We start from the raw sequence: 19,054 nt of genomic DNA on the forward strand, positions 1-19,054 counted from the left end.
TTTTTTCTCTGTAGAAATGTACTTCTGCTTTGAAATAATTGAAATAGACCCAAATTCATCTCAATGATAATTAAATAAGCAAATTCCTAAGTTCATTGGTAACAACACTCAATTCCTTGTACATCAGGATTTAAGTCAGCAATAAGAAGTTTCGTAGCTACAGTGAGAAGTGACTACAGGGAATAATGTCAGGAGCATGACCAGCTAGAAGACCGCCATACAGATCCAGGTAAACAATGACAGTGTCCTAGGCTAAAGGAGGTGGATAGACAAACCCATATGAGACACAGGCTTCCCAGGCAGAATCAACAGCCTGGTGATTCCACTGCGTGATTCCGTTAGAAAAGAGAGATGTCAAGAGTGACTCCCATCTGAGTCATGACCACTTAGGTTAAGTCCAAATGGCCTGCATGTCTTGTTAGCCTACTTTCTGTTTCAGTCAGGTGTGATGCACTGAATCAAAATTACACTTCTCTGGTGATAACAGTGGCCTAGGTGTGGAAAAGCAGATAGATGGCTCTTGCTTACTGAGGTGATAAATAGCTCTTCTCTAAATGCTACTGTTTGTCAGCTTTACTCTTAGGCGCTTTTTTTTTTTGTCTTTTCTCTCTCTATATTTTCTCTATTTTCTCTCACTAGTTTATTCTGATTGCTTCAAATATCATTTCTATCTAATGCCTTCCTATTTGGGGTTCTGCACCTAATTCAAATGTGTGTGTGCTCCCCTCCTAAAGATTTCAGATGTCAACAAAAGGGAAGAGCAGAGGATTAAGAATTTTGTGTGAATGTTGGGGATTGGGAGGATGGTTGTAGGTGTGGAATTCAGAGATTACTGAGAAGCCTAACACCTGCTGTGGTGTCAGGAGGCACAGATGACACAGGATGGATTGTGTGATGTTAATTCCATGTGCCAACCTAACTGAGCCAGATGGCACCAAGATATTCAGTTAAAAACATTATTCTGGGTGTGTCTGTGGTGGCATTTGAGGGTGAGATCTGATATCTAAATCTGTGGGTGAGGAAAGCAGACCACCCTCCTCAGTGTAGGCAGGACCCTCCCGATCAACAGACAACCTTAATGGAATGAAAAGCCGCCTCTCCTGTGAGTGAGAGGAATTCCTTCCACCTGCCTTGGCCTGGGACAGAACTCTTTTCCAGCCTTCGGACTCCAAGATCTGGGTCTCAAGGCTCCTGGCTTTCAGATCGGGACACCACCAAGGGCTCTCCTGAGTATCCAGATTGCTGACTGCATATCCTGGGACTTGTCAGACTGCATCATCACGTGAGCGAAATCCTTAGAGTAAATCTCTTTCTCTTTATATATACTTAAACACTGACTAATACAGGACTGGTTTAGTGTGCTATGGAAGAAGCGATAGGACTCTGAAAAAAAGGCAAATTTGTCTCAACGAAAGGCCATGCCAGTGTAAAATGCTAAGTATCTTGACTGTCAGATGGTGCCTTTTCTAGTTGTATCTGCCATAATACCTAATACTGAACTTTTATAGAGTGGGCTAATGCAATGGACAGATTATTTTATAGTCCTTTGTTCTGTAAAATATTTTTAAGTTGAAGAAAAGAGTTAAAATTAATTGTAAAAAAACATCATATCAAAGTAAGGTTAAATTTTGCCAGAAAAATTATCCCCACCAAACAGGTGCTATTGAAATGACATCTACTGGACAGAATAATGTTATAAACTTTATGGATCTATCTCCAAATATATGGAAAGTGGAAGGGATGGGAAATTATTAGACGAACTTGCAATTGTTAATTTAAAAAGTTACTGTTTTAATTTCTTAAGAGCTGAACATCTCCAACATACTGAATTATATGAGGTTTGCCCTACTTTTAAAAGAAAATCTAATTTTGAAACAAAGTACATATTAATTTACATACTATGAGTTATGTAACTCTTAAAAATGCTGATTCCTAATGTTTAAAAATTATTTGGATGCTTTAAAATTTTTCATCCCAAAATACACTACATTTAAATGTATCTAAAGGTGAGATCTTAACCTATTAATCATTTCATTAATTAAAAACCTTAACCCTTTCCTGCACACAAAGACCAAAACTACTTTGTGGTAAGACCAACGGCTAGATTTCACTGTTTTGATTCATGTATGTTACTTTACATGGGTTTAACTGGTTTGAAGAACTGACTGTTTTAAACTGTTGGAAACTCCATCTGAATCTTTAACAGATGGGCTCTCAATAGAATAGTTTTATAGCAAGAAAAGTAAGAAATTTTAAGTAAATTGTGTTGAAGTATTACAGAACTTTCTTACATGAGATTAAATAACAACTTTCAAAGAGCCCGAACTCTTCCGAATGCTAATTAGGTTTCTGGCTCTGACTCATACATAGACTGTCACCTCAGGACGCTTTCCTAACCCCTCCATTCCTTTCTACTGCCCTTAGGGGAATTTCTACCTTTCAATAGGGGGTAAATAGTTTTAAAACATGCCCAAATCTGTAGACCAAATTGCCAATTAATAATGATTACTATAAATTTTGTTTATAAATACAAATAGGTAGAAATACAATAAGCATATCCAAGTCAGTACACTAATTAAAAATTTTCACTGTTAATGTTTTTCATGAGTTCTGAAGTAGCTCATTTATTTTTCATGTGCAACGAAATATCTTACATTTTTACCACAACTAGCTATAACCTGTAAGGAAAATACAGTCCCCTTTCAAAAAAAATCCCAGATCAAAAACTCTTAGGACTTTTACAAACTCTGAAGACTCAAGGTAAGTCCCTGTGTGTGGTGGGTCACCTATAGGAACCCACCCAACTGGAAGGAAAAAAATACTTGGCTGGAAACAAACAACCAGGTTTAAAATCCATTTCCTAAGGGACTAATTCTTCAGATGAGTTAATCCATCTTGACATTACTCCACGTGACTCTAAGAGTTCACCAGTCTAGTGTTTAATGTTATTAAACTCCGTTCACTGAATATCTATTGTGTGCCGGCCAATGAGATTTCAAGTACTGGAATATATATTTATTCCAATAATAGAAGCAAATTCTCATATAGCCAACAAACACTGTTATAAGCACCTCCCTTAACGTTAACTCATCTCATTCTCAAGTAGCCCTATGGAAGTAGGCACAAGGCCACAGCTAGTAAGTGATATATACTGGATATTTCTATTGAAACACTCCTGGTCTGTAAGAAAGGCTGTGAACATTCTCTGTCAGAGGCACTGAAAAGGAAGCATCGAACCTTCCCGATGCTCGTAACTGACCTGGTTTAGAGAAGGAGCAGTAAGAGGATGAAGTCATGACAAGATACGAGTGGCACTCTCCCCCCCCCTCCAGCAGAGGGCGAGAAACCTAAACCTGTCCTTAGGACAGGGGGCTGCACTCTCCGCCAGCTCAGAGGAACAGCGCTGCAAATCGACGGGGACATGTTTAAAAGCTGAATGATGAGAAAACTTTTTTCAGGACACCCGAGAAGCTGAAATTAAGCATTCACTTCCTGGCCAGCAGTAAGTAACGGTATTTATGAAAGCGAAACTCGACATTTATCTTATGGAAGACACAGTAAAGCTTTCGTATCACCAAGTGACACAAAAAGGATGTTAAGAAAGTCATGACATACATTATTTATTGTATTACAGTATTTGAATGTTCACTTACAAAGTACGGTAGCTAATACACTGGAGAAACTAAAGACGCAGAGTGATAACTCATGCTTAAAATTAAGAGTTTCGTTTTTCTGCACTATCATTTTTCTGTTTTTTCATGTATTTAGTAAATTTAACAGTTTAGATAGCTAACCATTCATGTAAAACACGGATCTAGGGATCTACTAGGTTTAAAAGAAAAAAGGTAGTGGGCAAATGAGAATGAAATACATAAAGGGGGATAAAAACAACCTCTGTGAACAACTCCGTATCTTTAATAGTAGCATGAATGTATGTCCATGGTCAAATGAGACTGGACAGACCCCTGGAGTACCAAGACACCCAACCACTTTCCACCAAGGAAGGGAGGTCTTGAACCACAAATATGTGCCTTGGTGCAAAAAGCACAACAGTCTGGCCCTTTTCCATGTCCACCTTTTGTTCTGGCAAGTGTAAAAGAAGCAGGAAACAGCCTTTACCTTCAGGAAGACGCCTACTTCTCCCAGCTCTCTCGGAGCTGCAGGAGCTCCTGGTGAAGGCGAGGAACCAGACCTAGCTTCTCCTTGTTACATGTGGGGCCTGCCTGGCAGCTCAAGGCAGAAGGCCTTTGAGTGTACATTCCAGGGCCTGGGGCCTTTCCTGGGGCACTGAAGTGCCTCTCAGACTTCAGAGGTTCGAGTCTGAGTCCCATGTACTCCATGCAAAAGTCAGAGTCATTACTTCAGGTTCATGATCTCTATGCTACCAATTAGGATTAAAACATGAATAAATGTGCGACCTGTGGAAATACAAAGGTTTATAACAACTCTATAGGCTGATCATACAGGGGCTAGAAAAACAGGATCTTTGAATTCTTTCCAAATAGAAAATTCTCTAATACATATGGATTATTTTGGATCTCAATTCAGAATCCTTGAAAATATTTCAAGTTGTCTTTTTTTCTTTAAGTGACTATCTCATTTAATCCTCACAACCACCTTTTGAGATAGATTACTATTCTCTTTTTGAAGTGTTAGGGACTTAGAGTGCTTTCCACTAATCTTAAAATATCTGACAATAGTTACATGCTTTGGGCCTCTAAGGTTTTAAGAAGTCACTTCAAAATCTAAAATTCTTAAAACTAGAAATTTGCAGTGACTTAGTTACACCTATAGTCAAATTTTTATACATACCTCACTGAAAAGACTTCCATTAACATACGAAATCCAGAGTTTCCAGAAGTTAGGCAGCTGACTTAAAACAAGCTTGGTCAATTTTTCAACAAATGCCACCCGATGGGGAGCTTTGTATCGCCATGCTAAGGGGGTGGGGGTGGGGGGTAAATAATAATAAAATATTATGAATATACTTTGAATCACAAATAAAACTCTGTTTGAAGAGACTGCTGATCCACCTAAAAGTGTGTCCCACTTTGGCTGCAAGCTTTAATCTGCTGATAGACCAGTATTTCCTTTTTCATATCACACTATACACTTCCATCACAGTCCCTGCTTGATGGGACACGACCGGCAGGGGAGGGCAACAGCAGCAGGGAGGGCTCCACAGAGGAGGGCGCTTTGGCTTTTTGACCTCCCTGTGTTCAGGACACACATTTCTCTTCAAAAGGTCATGCTTTCAAACAGCAAAGAAAGGCAAAGGCAGGGCTAGCCCACAGCCAATAATTAAATTCAAGGCTAATGTCAACCTGTCAGAAATGCCCCAATACATCCCTACCTGGTAAAATTCAGTAAAGAATCAAGTTATCATAAAGGAACAACTGCAAGTACAATGATGTAATGAACAATGCTTCCCGTAACAAAGAAGAGAATAAAAATAAAAATATTGAAGTCTCTTAGATTACATATAATTTAATGCAGTTATTATAGTAAGTGAGAAATAATGTCTTCCAGATTTCTTATGGGAAGAATAAGTTCATAGGAATAAAAACAGAGTAATTCAGTGAGCATTAAGCATTTTCCAGTCTTCCCTCTTTCTTGATCATAGCCTTTCTTATTCCTCCTTCCCTCCATGTCCTGTTTCCTGGCTCTGCTGTTTTGCTTCCCAGCCTGCGGCAGGAGCAGGCCAGAGACATCCCTGCTGTCTGGGTTCACAGCAATAATCAGGAGCACGTCCGGGGTCACCTGTAACTCTTGCCGGCGACTTCAGAGTCAGGTCAGGGAAGGGGACTCTCAACTCTTCTATCACCTACCAAATACTTCCTCTCAAAATACTCCTAGGCAAAAAGCTTTGTTGCTGTCATCGTTATTTTAGTGGGGGAAAGAGTGAATTTTGTTTTTAAATGTTTAATACTTTTCTAAAATGACAATATATGTCTAGAAAACTTAAAAGGCATACAGAGAAAAGTCTACTTTACATCCTCATCCCCCATTTGCCCAGTTTCCACTCCAGCCACATGAAACCACTGTTCGTTTCTTGGGATTCTTTCTGAAATGTCTTCTATGCACAAGCAAATATAAATACGTATTCTCCCCACCCCTGCAAAATGTTCACTTACACAAATGAAAGCATACTAAACATAATCTTTCCACACATAACAACAAACCCTGGAGTTCTTATCCACACATACAATGCTCGCTTTTTTCTCCACAATTACATAGCATTTTGTGTTTTTGGATTTATCATAATTTGACAAGTCCCCTTTGAATGGACAAAATTGTTTGCAATCTTTTGCAGTTAAAATTAATGCTTCAATCAGTAACCTTGTACCTCTATCATACACACAGATATATTCTACACATACAAACCATTGGTCTCAAAGATCAGTCTGTCATGGAGAATGCCTCCAACCCAAAGAAAAATAGGGAACACTACATTTTAACTAATTTAAAATTTGTTTTTAAAAACCATAAGATAAACAGAGAGTAAACTTAGCTGCTTTTGTTAAATTCATTAATTATTAAGTTTATTCTAATTGAGATGATTTATGGTATGAAGAGTATTTAGATAATTATAAATAAAAGTGTACCAAACCAATTCCAAAAGGTTTCTGAAAAGATAACCCTCAGCTAAATCTTTCTGTGGCAGATTAACTGGAAATATTATTTGTCTGAGTTCACCATAGTATGGAGTTTTAATATAGCTACTAAACATTATTGCCAGATAATTATACTGAACTGGAAAGTTCTGCGATCACTTAATGTGTTGGCACTTAATCATCAAGGTTCTTGGAAAACAGAAGGGTTCTTACAGCTCCTGCCCAATGACACAGAACAAGTTTTAGTCTCATGTTTCATTTGATGTCTTTATTATTAGCAGATTCTTGATACCTACGTATGTATGTATTTCCCCCGATTCCTTCTAAGTCTACTTCATCCAAGTCTCATCCCTGCAATTAAAAAATGATTTGGGGCTTTCTTTTCATTCTGAATCCAACATGTCCTAAATTCCCACAAGCTGCATCACTGTCTGTGGGTAAAATTGTAATATTTCCAGAATATCTCGCCTGCTTTAGTTCATCTGCATATCAACAGGCGCTCCCTAAGTGGTGGAGAGAATTGGTCCATCTGCATATCAATGGGCTTATCTGAACCTGAGAGGCTGGCGGGGAGGCTCACCTGCTTCCGCCAGAGCAGAGCAGGAGAGAGAAATGGCCCTGGACCGCGGTTTGTAAACAATAAATGGGTTTTAAAGTTTATTTCTCCCTTTGACTGATTTTGGTTTTAGAGGTATTTTGCCCCGGGATTTCCTCTCCTCAGAGTTACACTGACAGAATGACTTCAATAATTATTTCCTAAGGCTGGTGTAAACCACTAACACATAGATAGCTTTTTCAATAGCTGTCTTAAAGTATGTAAGCTCATAAAATTTGCTTAATCACAACGTAGAAAATTGGCTTTCTTGGCTTTATTCATACCTGTTGTTCACTATAAGCAATCTTTCATAATGTTCCAATTTCAAATAATTTTAGGTAATCTAAACTTGAGTTATTTTAGTTCCATTTCTAGCCATACTAGAGTAACGAGGGTTGGATTTAGCCTCCAGTTTACACACCTAGAAAACTAGGGGAAACAATTTATAAACAACTGTTTTCAGACACTGGACAACAGGTAGCACAGGGGCCGTCATCCCTAAGGGAAGGGAAAGGTGTGGTGAGCCTCAACAAACTATCCTGTTTGAATTTGCATCTATTATTGAAGTTATAAATAACCAGTGACTAACAGCATCTAACTGTATGTGAATGCATTATAACCAACAAGTTTTGTATCTCATATAGGCAAATAAATAGATAAATATCAACTTTAGAAAGTTAAGAAATGTAACATAGCTACTATTTCAGGTGCTTTACCACAGGAAAAATGATTAGCAATTAATTTATGATTAATCAACAACCAATCCTTTCTAAACGAAATTTTAAAATTCATTAAAAAGGTATCTATTTCTCTGTACTGACTACTGGAGTTACTTTTGTTGAAAATTTCATCTTATGGGAGTCTCGCAGAATTTCTTCTGTGGCATATTTTCTTAAATTCAGCCACACACACAAAAAAAGCAAAACTAGACTTTAAATTTGTTAATAAACAATGGCCTGTGCCCAATGATTTAAAAAAAAATCAAATGTCATTTCTTTAACATCTGATGTAAAATACATTTTAATTATTTAAATTTAATTGCTGGGCAATTACTTAGTAAGCATAAGAAATGATGATTGGTAATACTTAGCAGCAGTGACACAATTAATTATGGAACTTTCTAAGAGAAAACATCAGAAATTACACAAGTACAAATTTAAAAGCCACAGTCAGGGTAGAGAGAAACTTACTGTCATCTCGACTGGACTGAAAGCTGCTGCCCCTCTTCAGGGATGCAGTCTGACTAAGATGCCCGAGCGCGGAGGGACGAACATCGTTATCCACATCCAGCATGGGGCTGGGAAGGCCTGGGTGACCTGGGGAAGACAGCCGACAGTTCCATATATGCTGTGCATTCTTACGTTGTTGGTTTAATGGGCTGCTTTCTCTGAGTTACTTCTTGCTCAACTATTTCATTCTTTTAAATAAACCATTTACTAAATAATTCCCCATAACTGGTATGTTTATAATTTTAATTTAGATGGCTTAATTTTAAATAATTTATGTAGATTAACTTAAATCTTGAGTACTTGAACTGTTAAAAGATTGATTTATCTTTCCCCTTGGTAAGAGAACTATTAAGAATACGGTTTTCTTCTATTAAAAGCATTATCAATTTCTATGACATCAGGAAAAGAAAGTTTAACACGAACTCATCTCTTAATTGATGTTGGATTACCACCAAGTACACCTCAGCAGCAGGGAGCTAGAACAGCACACACGCCTTCAGGACTAACCAGCATCTGGAACACATCTGCAAGATGTGTTTCTGCTGAGTGACCAGAAGATAGCGCTTCAGTGCTGCACACAAATGCACAAGCCTGCAAACTAAATGGCGGGCATTCATTCAGAAACAAGTTTCTCTCCCCAACATTTTGCTCCTTTTTTTCTGTTAAAAAAAGGTATTATAATGAGTTATTTAACAGGGAATTAGGAGGATTATCCTTTGAAGAGAAAATTAACAAAAACATTTTAAATGTCAGTTGTCAGAAATTACTATTGTGTCAAAACAACCTTGAGAATTCTGACACGCATTTTAAACTAAATTACACAATTTGGTACTTCTATCCCACAGAATTATTACAAATGTGAAGTGGTCCTGATAAATAGGCATTAGTAAAAAAGAACAAAGAAATGGATGAAAAAAACAGTTTTTGTAACATGTAACATCAGCAAAAGCTTTTAAAATATCTTACAAAAAATCAGTGTATTTTCTTTTTACTGTTTTACCTCACAATATGACAGCAATCTCTTGATGTGTTTAAGAGAAATATATACATTACATAAATGAAGAGTGATTAGGAATTTTCAAATCATGCTCTGACTTATGTGCAGATCACATGTAACTGAAAATGATGTTACTTAGGGTATTTTCCCTTAAAACCTAAATTATCTTCCCCCTGATATCCAGCTGAGGTTGGTGTTCAGCTTTATACACACAACTTCAATATTTTCATTAGAATGTGAGCTCGCTGCGGGACATTTTGCAGGTGATAGAGACTAAAGTTTTTGTAAACCTGGGCTTGACTTCATCTTTTTCAAAATTAATACTGCATTAATATGAGTTATGAGGGGTTATTTGCTTTCTTGACAGTAAATTTTCTCTGGAAATGAACTGCTCCTATGATTATTTTCTAGATGGAAAAACTTTAAAAGCCTTTTATCAAATAGGCTTACAATGTTGATGAAAAACTCTGCCTTCATTTGTGCTAATGCTAACAAATTGTTCCCTATATTTGATATTGAGGCAGGATTAATTAATTCTACCCAAGATTCTCATGGCTGTGCAATTTGTATGGGATTCTGCAGCTAGCTCAGAGAGTCAAGATTGGCTTATACTTCATCATTCATAAAACTCAGGGCTTGAAACTATGCAACTTGGTAGTCTTTTTGAACCATAAAATTCTGACTCTGATTATGACATATGAATCTGAAACTTTAAGTCATCACTGAGAAGAAAATGGAAAATATACTTGTTCTGCTCACAATTCCTGCAATTCAGGATTCTGATTATGATGTTATCTAAATGGATTAAAAAGTCTGCCTCTACACAGACAGCAAATGTGCACTATTAAGACTTAAAAGGAAATTACACCAAGAAAATATTAAAGGCAACAACAAAAAAGTAAAAGTTAAGAAGTAACAACAGAATCTCATAATATTTGTTATTAGGGACCTTACAGTTTGGTTATTTTAAAGACACTAAGCAGAGTAACAAATAAATGAGTAAGTACTTATAAAATCAAAATTATTTGGCTTTCATCTATCAGTTACCTGAGGAATAACTACAAGGTAATGATGACTGTGGAGACAAAACTGCAAATAGGAACATACCCAATAGCATAAGAAATCATCACTGTAGTATTTCCAATTCTAAAATCCTATGTTGTGGTTACAGAAAAAAAGATACAAACAAAATTCTACGACTAAATATTCTTAAGGTTCAGCTCTATCTTCTAAATTCCACAAACTAGTGTTTGAGTAACAATTTTATCAATATATCAAATAAAAGATACATATCTTATCTATAGATGCTTGGAAGAACGACTCCTTCAACACTTAAAACTTTAAAAAAAGAAAAAAGACTAAGCTTCTTAACTACTGACAACCAAGTCAGTACTTTGTTCCTCTAGTTCAATAAAGCTTCTATAACATGCTACCAGCACTCGCAAAGGGAACTCTTTTTCTAATGAGTATGCAGGAGAAATTTAGCAGATTACAAACAAACATAAAATTAGAACAATCATTTTCAGAAAACTATATAAACAGAAGTTTTGTTTTAGTAATAAAAACAGAAAATGTGTTTTCACAAGTTGTGTAAGTTATTTTCTTCAGAACACTAATAAAACAACCCAGTCACTTCACTAAAAGAATAAAAGCTGCCGTGTAGAAATAATCAAAAGTTTAAAATGTAATACCTCTCTAAAAGAAAATAAGCTATCAGTCTTTCACAATTTGTTATTAACAAGTTAAAACATTTGCTATTTTTTCCCAACAATTGTCAGATTTCTAGCAGGTAAAAAGTCTTCAGCTCTATGCTAACCTATAGATATGGAAAGACCTTCTGCAAAGCTCAAAAACTTAAGTGTTTATGTTAAAATTAAAACACTGATTCCTAAAAAAACCTGATAATGACTTAAAGACTTTATAAAAAATTCTTATTATACCTAGTATTACATAAATCTTTCAGAAAAACTTATCATGTATCATTCAAATCCTTTCAACTTATTCTGTGCAAGTTTTCCCTATTTTAAACGTAAATAGTTCAGTATTTGTTTAACAGACTCTACACAACAGAAAGGGCAGAAGAGACCTTTCTTGAGGGAAGCCTGCAGATGTAGAACAGGTGAATAAGGTCACTATACTTTCTCATCCTTCATGCCTCTTGCAGCCAGTTTCTCACAGTCTACAATAGTGTGGGGGGACACTGATCTATAGCCCCTGGACTCTCAGAAGGTTGGCCGACTTCCTCACTGCCCTTAAACACCTTTGAACACATTTTCCTGTGCACAGCGGGCCCTTGTCCTGCACCACAGCCCGACCACCCACTGTTGCTTGTTGACCAAACACGCGGGGCCAGGAGCCTCCACAGACACAGGCAGGATGGGATTCCTTTTAAGCACACCACACAGGAGAATTTCAATGCCAAAGCCGGGGGGGGGGGGGGGGGGGCAGGGGCGGAGGCAGGCGTATCAAGGCAGAATTACAAATTCCTCACGAATTAGACCTGTGTCAACAGATAAAAATTTTCTTTTTGATCTTATGCCTCTCTATATATTTAAAGTTCCTATGGGGCATTTCCTTAATTTAAAGGGGTTCATTTAATCTAAATTAAATGGGGAAATATTTAACACAATCCTGTTAACCTCACTGCACTTTTTAGGGTGTCAAAATTGTCCTTAGCAGGTTCCAGGCAACAATTCTGAAGTGTATTTTAACATCATTCAAAAGAATACTTGAAAAGAGGAAACACTTTTAAAAAGCTAAACCAGAGTTGTAAACACTAAAGAAGTATTTATTAACTAACATTGGCACATAAGCAAGAACCTTATATTTGTATTAAGGTGGATAAGTGAATAACCAAAATTATTTATGCTTTTATTAAAGTACTATCCTTTTGCAGTTATATGTAGATTTAAGAAGAGAAAACGTATAAGATAATTAGTATAAGATAATTATTACAAAAATGACAATACAGTTAAAATATTGGTAATAATGAATATTTAAAAATTACTAGTTGATGCTAGAATTCAATGTGTGCTTGACATTCTCTGTGAAAATTTTTTTTTTTTCTGAAGGATAGGGGACCAGGCTTAGACATGAAATGGCTGCCAGCTGCAAGAAGTCTTCCAGATGTACAGTAAGCCAAGACAGTGGAAAAGAACCAGCTGCTAAGATAAATCAAAAAGGTCCTTTTGACATAAGACTTACTGGCCTGTCTGATCTAACAAAGATAGATCATTCATTGTAAGGTGAATAGAATCTAGTATAAAATAGAAGAAACAAGTAAAGAGAATTTAATCCAACTCTTTCTTATGATATTCAACAGCTGTTATTTTAGTATACAAATCTACAAATGAATCCTATGCTATTTGAAAAGTAAATCAAATTCTCAAGTCCTAAGATACTGATTAAAAAAAAAGTTTAAATTACTCATATTAATTACTAGTCTTAATTTTAACTTGGAAGCTAAAATTATCTTTTCAAATTAGATTAGAAAACAAATCTATAAGCCTTATGTAAAAACCTGCTTACCTGCATTAACATAATTAAAACTGCTTATGTAAACTTACACTATTTACAAACAACAGTGACAATTTCTAATGGTATGCACTATAAGTGTAATTCATGGCACACTGAATAAAACCTGGGTTTGTTTCTCTCCCTGAAAGAAGGACAAAAAGAAAAGGAAAATCAGACTACCACTTATGTGGAGAGATTTTTTTAAATTGCAGTCATAAACTGCAACTTTTCTCTTAATTCTTTCTTCTGAGTCTACTTTCTTCTATTTATTTCTTAAAGCTTATAAATCTCAAAGCAAGAGAATAAAATCCCACCAGAAGCATTTAAAAGCATTTCATCTTCAAAAGACAGTTTAAAAAAATACTATGTAGTCACAACAGGCAAAAAGTAAGTGTGCAGATAAAGCTGAGGTTGTGTCATCCACACTGGAAGGGACTTAGTCACGGGGAGGAGGAGGTGGCAATCAACTTAGTATCTCTTATCTGTGCTTCCTACACAGATATGTGCCTTTCCTTTATTTCTTTTTAAATCAATTTGTATTTTCCTGGGTTCATACTATTATGATAAACATTCAGGAGAGAGACTATTTTTTAAATCTCCAGAAAGTAACTTCATAAAAGAACCTTCCTTATTTACAACCTCACTATAACAACTTTAAAATAAAATTACTATTTTATTATAATATTTAATATTTGCATAACAACACATTCTTATTGTCATTTTAACCATGGAAATATTTTTTTAATTCCACAGATAATTCGATGAACCTGTTGCCAGTTTCCCAGTGGAGGTTGCAACTTAATGGAAGTCTATCTAACCTACATTGTGGGAATACTAGAATTACATTTATTAACCCCCTAATTAAATACATAGATAGATATAGACATATACACACATATATACAAATTACAAAGATCATACCTGTACTTTTTAAGTATCAAGAAAAATATAGTTATAGTCTGTGAATTCACAAAATTATACATATAATTTGTACATCTGTTTTATGAGCTTGAGTTGAAAATACAGCCTTTTGATATTTAAGTTCACTGGAAAACATTTTTATTTCAGCAAGTAATTAACCTAATAATCTGCTCAGTGTTTGAAATAATTAAGAGTAGATATTTAGCACAGCCTCTGTTCTTAATATTTTTCTTCTATAATAGATCCATACTTTGGTGATTCAGAATTAAACTTTAAGGTGTGATATGTCATCTATAAAGTTTCAAAGAGAACCTGGGCCACAAATCAATGTACTTCCTTCTGTTGTGTGACTATTTTAAAGAACACATTGCTTATTTGAGCTATTACTCCTATCCTAAATGTTCCCTATTGTGCCCCCATTCTAATGTCTCTTTGGGAAGTCCTAATTAAGTATGTATCAGGAAGAAGGGAATAATTACTCTAGAAGACTGACACCTTTTCCCTTGAGTTATTACATATAGCCAGCATGTATTTTAAGAGTTAAACTCATTTTCAGAACAAAGAAGAAAACACCTTTGAAGGCTACCTTTAAACACCCAGTGTGAGAATGTCAGTAGGGGGTTAACCAGGGCTTTTCCTGGCAGGAAACCTGAAGATGTAGTCTAATTTTGGACCTATTTCACAGGAATTTTAAGAGATGAATGACACTTCTTATAAGGTGGTAAAAGTTTTCCATGTGCAATATCTTCAGGACACAGGGCTGCTTTGAATTTAGGGGAAGAGAAGCAAAGCGGTCAAATAGTTTAGGCTGGAAAAAACAAACTCCTCTTTTAGCATCTAAGCTTTCAAGATAAGTTTTTAAAATGTTAATCTCTATTTTTGTTCTTTGATCATCTTTGCCTCCCCTTAGAAAAACCACAGATCACATGTAGGCTACAAAGGTAGGCCATGGAAAAGGAGTGAAGAATATTTGAGGATAAATGGCAAGGTGTGTTTAAAAATGGAACAGTAAATCTCCTGTTCTGTGTTCTAGTGCTTCTAATAAGGAGGGCACCATCTGCCAGTTCCGTCTTTGTTATTACTATACAAACTGGAATCCAGAGAAAGGTCTAATAAAGTGTTCATAAGACCATCATGACTTATCTCTGTTGACAAATGCTTCATGTGCAGAAGAATCTTTCTTAGAAAAGAAAAGGGTAGCTCCTGTATGGAGGACTGCTGTCTCTGAAAATCTATCATCATCTTTGCTCCTCATGTTTTCTCTCAAGACTACAAGACTAAATACAATTAACATTTTTTCCCCAAACCACCATGTAAAGGCTGTAAGACTTTAAAACATATTTATATGCTAATTAGGTTTCTTAAACTCATGAGTAAAGACCAGCTTTATTAAAATGATACCAGGGAACTTTTTCCTATCTGAAATATTTAGTCTGTATATTTAAATTTGTATTTTATTTCACAAGACACTCTCAGTTCTTAACTATTGTGTTGCCTGGGTGTTTACTTAAATAGTTACAATCATTTCTCTTTTCTGGCATTAAAAGTCTAAGTACAGATATTATAACAGAAATTATAACTCATCTTTAGGTTTAGAATGCAACAAGCTTTCATTTTGAAAACAAGCTCCTGAGAATACCCGAGTAAAAACAATGAAGGTTTATGACACAGTGCTGTATGAAATGTGGGCACCTTTGTCATCGCGTTTATCATGCTCAGAAACCCCGTGTGATGAAATATTCACTCCAACAGCAGAATACAGAGAAACAGTGAGGGGCTGGCTGTCCAGCCTCACAGGTCCAGAAGAGTGCAGCCTGGCAGGATGAGAAGTTTGGACCACTCACCAGTTCTGCTGCTATTCAGGACATGGAGTAGCCGGCCTGTCACCTAGCTTCTTTGAGACACCTTCCTCACATACTAAATAGATAGATCTAAAGTCATCTGTGGAACTAGACAATTTCTCAGGTTTCTTCTAGATCTAAAATGTCATAATTATGAAAGGATATCCAATAGAAAGACCAAATGATATTCAGAAGATCTTCCTCCATATTACCTTCATTTATATTATATATAATTAGGACACTCATAAATAATCAACTGAGAGTCCATCACAAACAACCAGATATAGATCACATAAAAGAACAACTGTGCTTTATCTCAGCAAACTTAAAATTCAGGAAAATATTTTATATAAACACATGCACACACACATATATCTGTATTACCTGTATAAATGCAGACAAGTGCATATTAAAGAGCTAACATGTGTCTAACAATGTTTACATGCATTAACGACAACAACCAGAAAACTAAGTGTAAAAACCTTGGCCAGAGTAGACCATATTTTACTAATGGCTAACTCTTGCAGTTTTAGGAAACACATGTTCTACATATATCGGTGCCACATTTCATAACGTTTGCCTTTGTACTGAATATTAATTCAAAAGCCATGTTCTCAGTATACTTAGGAAACATACTAGACCTATTAAACTGCTTTTGAGTTGGTGAATTAAATGAATATTTGATATAATAAATTACTGATAATTTAGGCAGTGGTGTCATGGTTAGTTTTCAAAAGTATCTTTTTTTAAATTAAGGTATTATTGATATACACTCTTATGAAGGTTTCACAGGAAATAACAATGTGGTTACTGCATTTATGCATGTTATCAAGTCCCTACCCATACCCCATGGCAGTCACTATCCATCAGTGTAGTAAGATGCCACAGATTCACTATTTGCCTTTTCTGTGCTACACTGTCTTCCCCGTCACCCCCCACACCATGTGTATTAAACATAATACCCCTCAATCCCCTTCTCCCTCCCTCCCCACCTGCCCTCCCACACCCCTACCCTTTGATAACCTCTAGTCCCTTCTTGCAGTCTGTGAGTCTGCTGCTGTTTTGTTCCTTCAGTTTTGCTTTGTTATTATACTCCATATATGAGTGAAATCATTTGGTACTTGTCTTTCTCTGCCTGCCTTATTTTACTGAGCATAATATCCTCCAGGTCCATCCATGTTTCTGCAAATGATAGGATTTGTTTTCTTCTTATGGCTGAACAGTATTCCATTGTGTATATGTACCACATCTTCTTTATCCATTCATCTACTGATGGACACTTAGGTTGCTTCCATATCTTGGCTATTGTAAATAGTGCTGAGATAAACATAGGGGTGCATATGTCTTTTTGAATCTGAGAACTTGTATTCTTTGGGTAAATTCCAAGGAGTGGGATTCCCAGGTCAAATGGTATTTCTATTTTTAGTTTTTTGAGGAACCTTCATATTGCTTTCCACAATGAACTAGCTTACATTCCCACCAGCAGTGTAGGAGGGTTCCCCTTTCTCAGCATCCTCACCAGCATTTGTTGTTCTTAGTCTTTTCAAAGCTGGCCATCCTAAGCAGTGTGAGGTGATATCTCATTGTGGTTTAAATTTGCATTTTCTTGATAATTCGTGATGTGGAGCATCTTTTCATGTGTCTGTTGGCCACCTGAATTTCTTCTTCGGAGAATTGTCTCTTCATATCCTCTGCCCATTTTTTAATTGGGTTATTTGTTTTTTAGGTGTTAAACCGTGTGAATTGTTTATATATTTTGGATGTTAACCCCTTGTCAGGTATGTAATTTACAAATATATTCTCCCATACTGGAGGATGCCTTTTTGTTCTGTTGATGGTGTCCTTTGCTGTGCAGAAGCTTTTTACTTTGATGTAGTCCCAGGTGCTCTTTTTTGCTTTTGTTTCCCTTGCTCAAGGAGATGCATTCAGGAAGAATTTGCCCATGTTTATATTCAGGAGATTTTTGCCTTTGTTGTCTTCTATGAGTTTTATGGCTTCATGACTTACACTCAGGTCTTGATCCATTTGGAGTTTACTTTTGTGTATGGGGTTAAACAATAAACCAGTTTCATTCTCTTGCATGTAGCTGTCCAGTTTTGCCAACACCAGTTGTCAAAGATGCTGTCATTTCCCCATTGTATGTCCATAGTTCCTTTACTGTATATTAATTTGACCATATATGGTTGGGTTTATCTGGGCTCTCTAGTCTGTTCCATTGGTCTATGGCTCTGTTCTTGTGCCCGTACCAAATTGTCTTGATTACTGTGGCTTTGTAGTAGAGCTTGAAGTTGGGGAGCATAATCCCCCTAGCTTTATTCTTCCTTCTCAGGATTGCCTTGGCTATTTGTGGTCTTTTGTGGTTCCATATGAATTATAAAACTATTTGCTCTAGTTCACTGAAGAATGCTGTTGGTGTTTTGATAGGAATTGCATTGAATCTGTAGATTGCTTTAGGCCAGATGGCCATTTTAACAATATTAAATCTACCCATCCATGAGCACAAGATGTGTTCCAATTATTGGTATCTTCTTTAATTTCTCTCAAGAGTGTCTTGTAGTTTTCAGAATACAGGTCTTTCACTTCCTTGGTTAGGTTTATTCCAAAGTATTTTATTGTTTTTGAGGTAGTTGTGAATGGAATTGTTTTCCTGATTTCTCTCTCTGCTAGTTCAATGTGAGTGTACAGGAATGCAACAGATTTCTGTGTATTAATATTGTATCCCTCAACTTGGCTGAATTCAGATGTTAGATCTCAGAGTAGATTCTTTAGGGTTTTTATGTACAATATCATGTCATCTGCAAACAGTGACAGTTTAACTTTTTCCTTACCAATCTGGATGCCCTTTATTTCTTTCTGTTGTCCTCCAGTACTATGTGGAACTACTGTGGAAAGGTCCTCCAGTACTATGCTGAATAAAAGTGGAGAGTGTGGGCATCCTTGTCTTGTTCCTGATCTTAAAGGAATGGCTTTCAGCTTCTCGCTGTTAAGGAAGATGTTGGCTGTGGGTTTGTCATATATGGCCTTTATTATGTTGAGGTACTTGCCCTCTATACCCATTTTGTTGAGAGTTTTTAACATGAATGGATGTTGAATTTTGTCAAATGCTTTTTTGGCATCTATGGGGATGATCATGCGGTTTTTGTCCTTTTTGTTGATGTGGTGGATGATGTTGATGGATTTTCTAATATTGTACCATTCTTGCATCCTTGGAATAAATCCTACTTGATCATGATGGATGATCTTTTTGATATATTTTTGAATTCGGTTTGCTAATATTTCGTTGAGTATATTTGCATCTGTGTTCATCTGGGATATTGGTCTGTAATTATTTTTTTTGTGGT

At 36.2% G+C, this 19,054-nt stretch overlaps 1 protein-coding gene across 4 annotated transcripts in view; it reads right to left on the reverse strand.

The window, feature by feature from the left end:
- Positions 1–19,054, reverse strand: part of EXOC2 (exocyst complex component 2) — a 237,394-nt gene that overhangs the window by 84,026 nt on the left and 134,314 nt on the right. For all 4 annotated transcript variants that reach the window (XM_037011057.2, XM_073224459.1, XM_073224460.1 and 1 more), the window contains exons 12-13: positions 8,400–8,525; positions 4,813–4,937 (exon numbers count right to left, since the gene is read on the reverse strand). In XM_037011057.2, the coding sequence (XP_036866952.1) occupies positions 4,813–4,937; positions 8,400–8,525 (251 nt within the window). The remainder of the gene's footprint in view (positions 1–4,812; positions 4,938–8,399; positions 8,526–19,054) is intronic.

Source organism: Manis javanica, chromosome 16 (assembly GCF_040802235.1).
Source record: "Manis javanica isolate MJ-LG chromosome 16, MJ_LKY, whole genome shotgun sequence".
Taxonomy (NCBI): domain Eukaryota; kingdom Metazoa; phylum Chordata; class Mammalia; order Pholidota; family Manidae; genus Manis; species Manis javanica.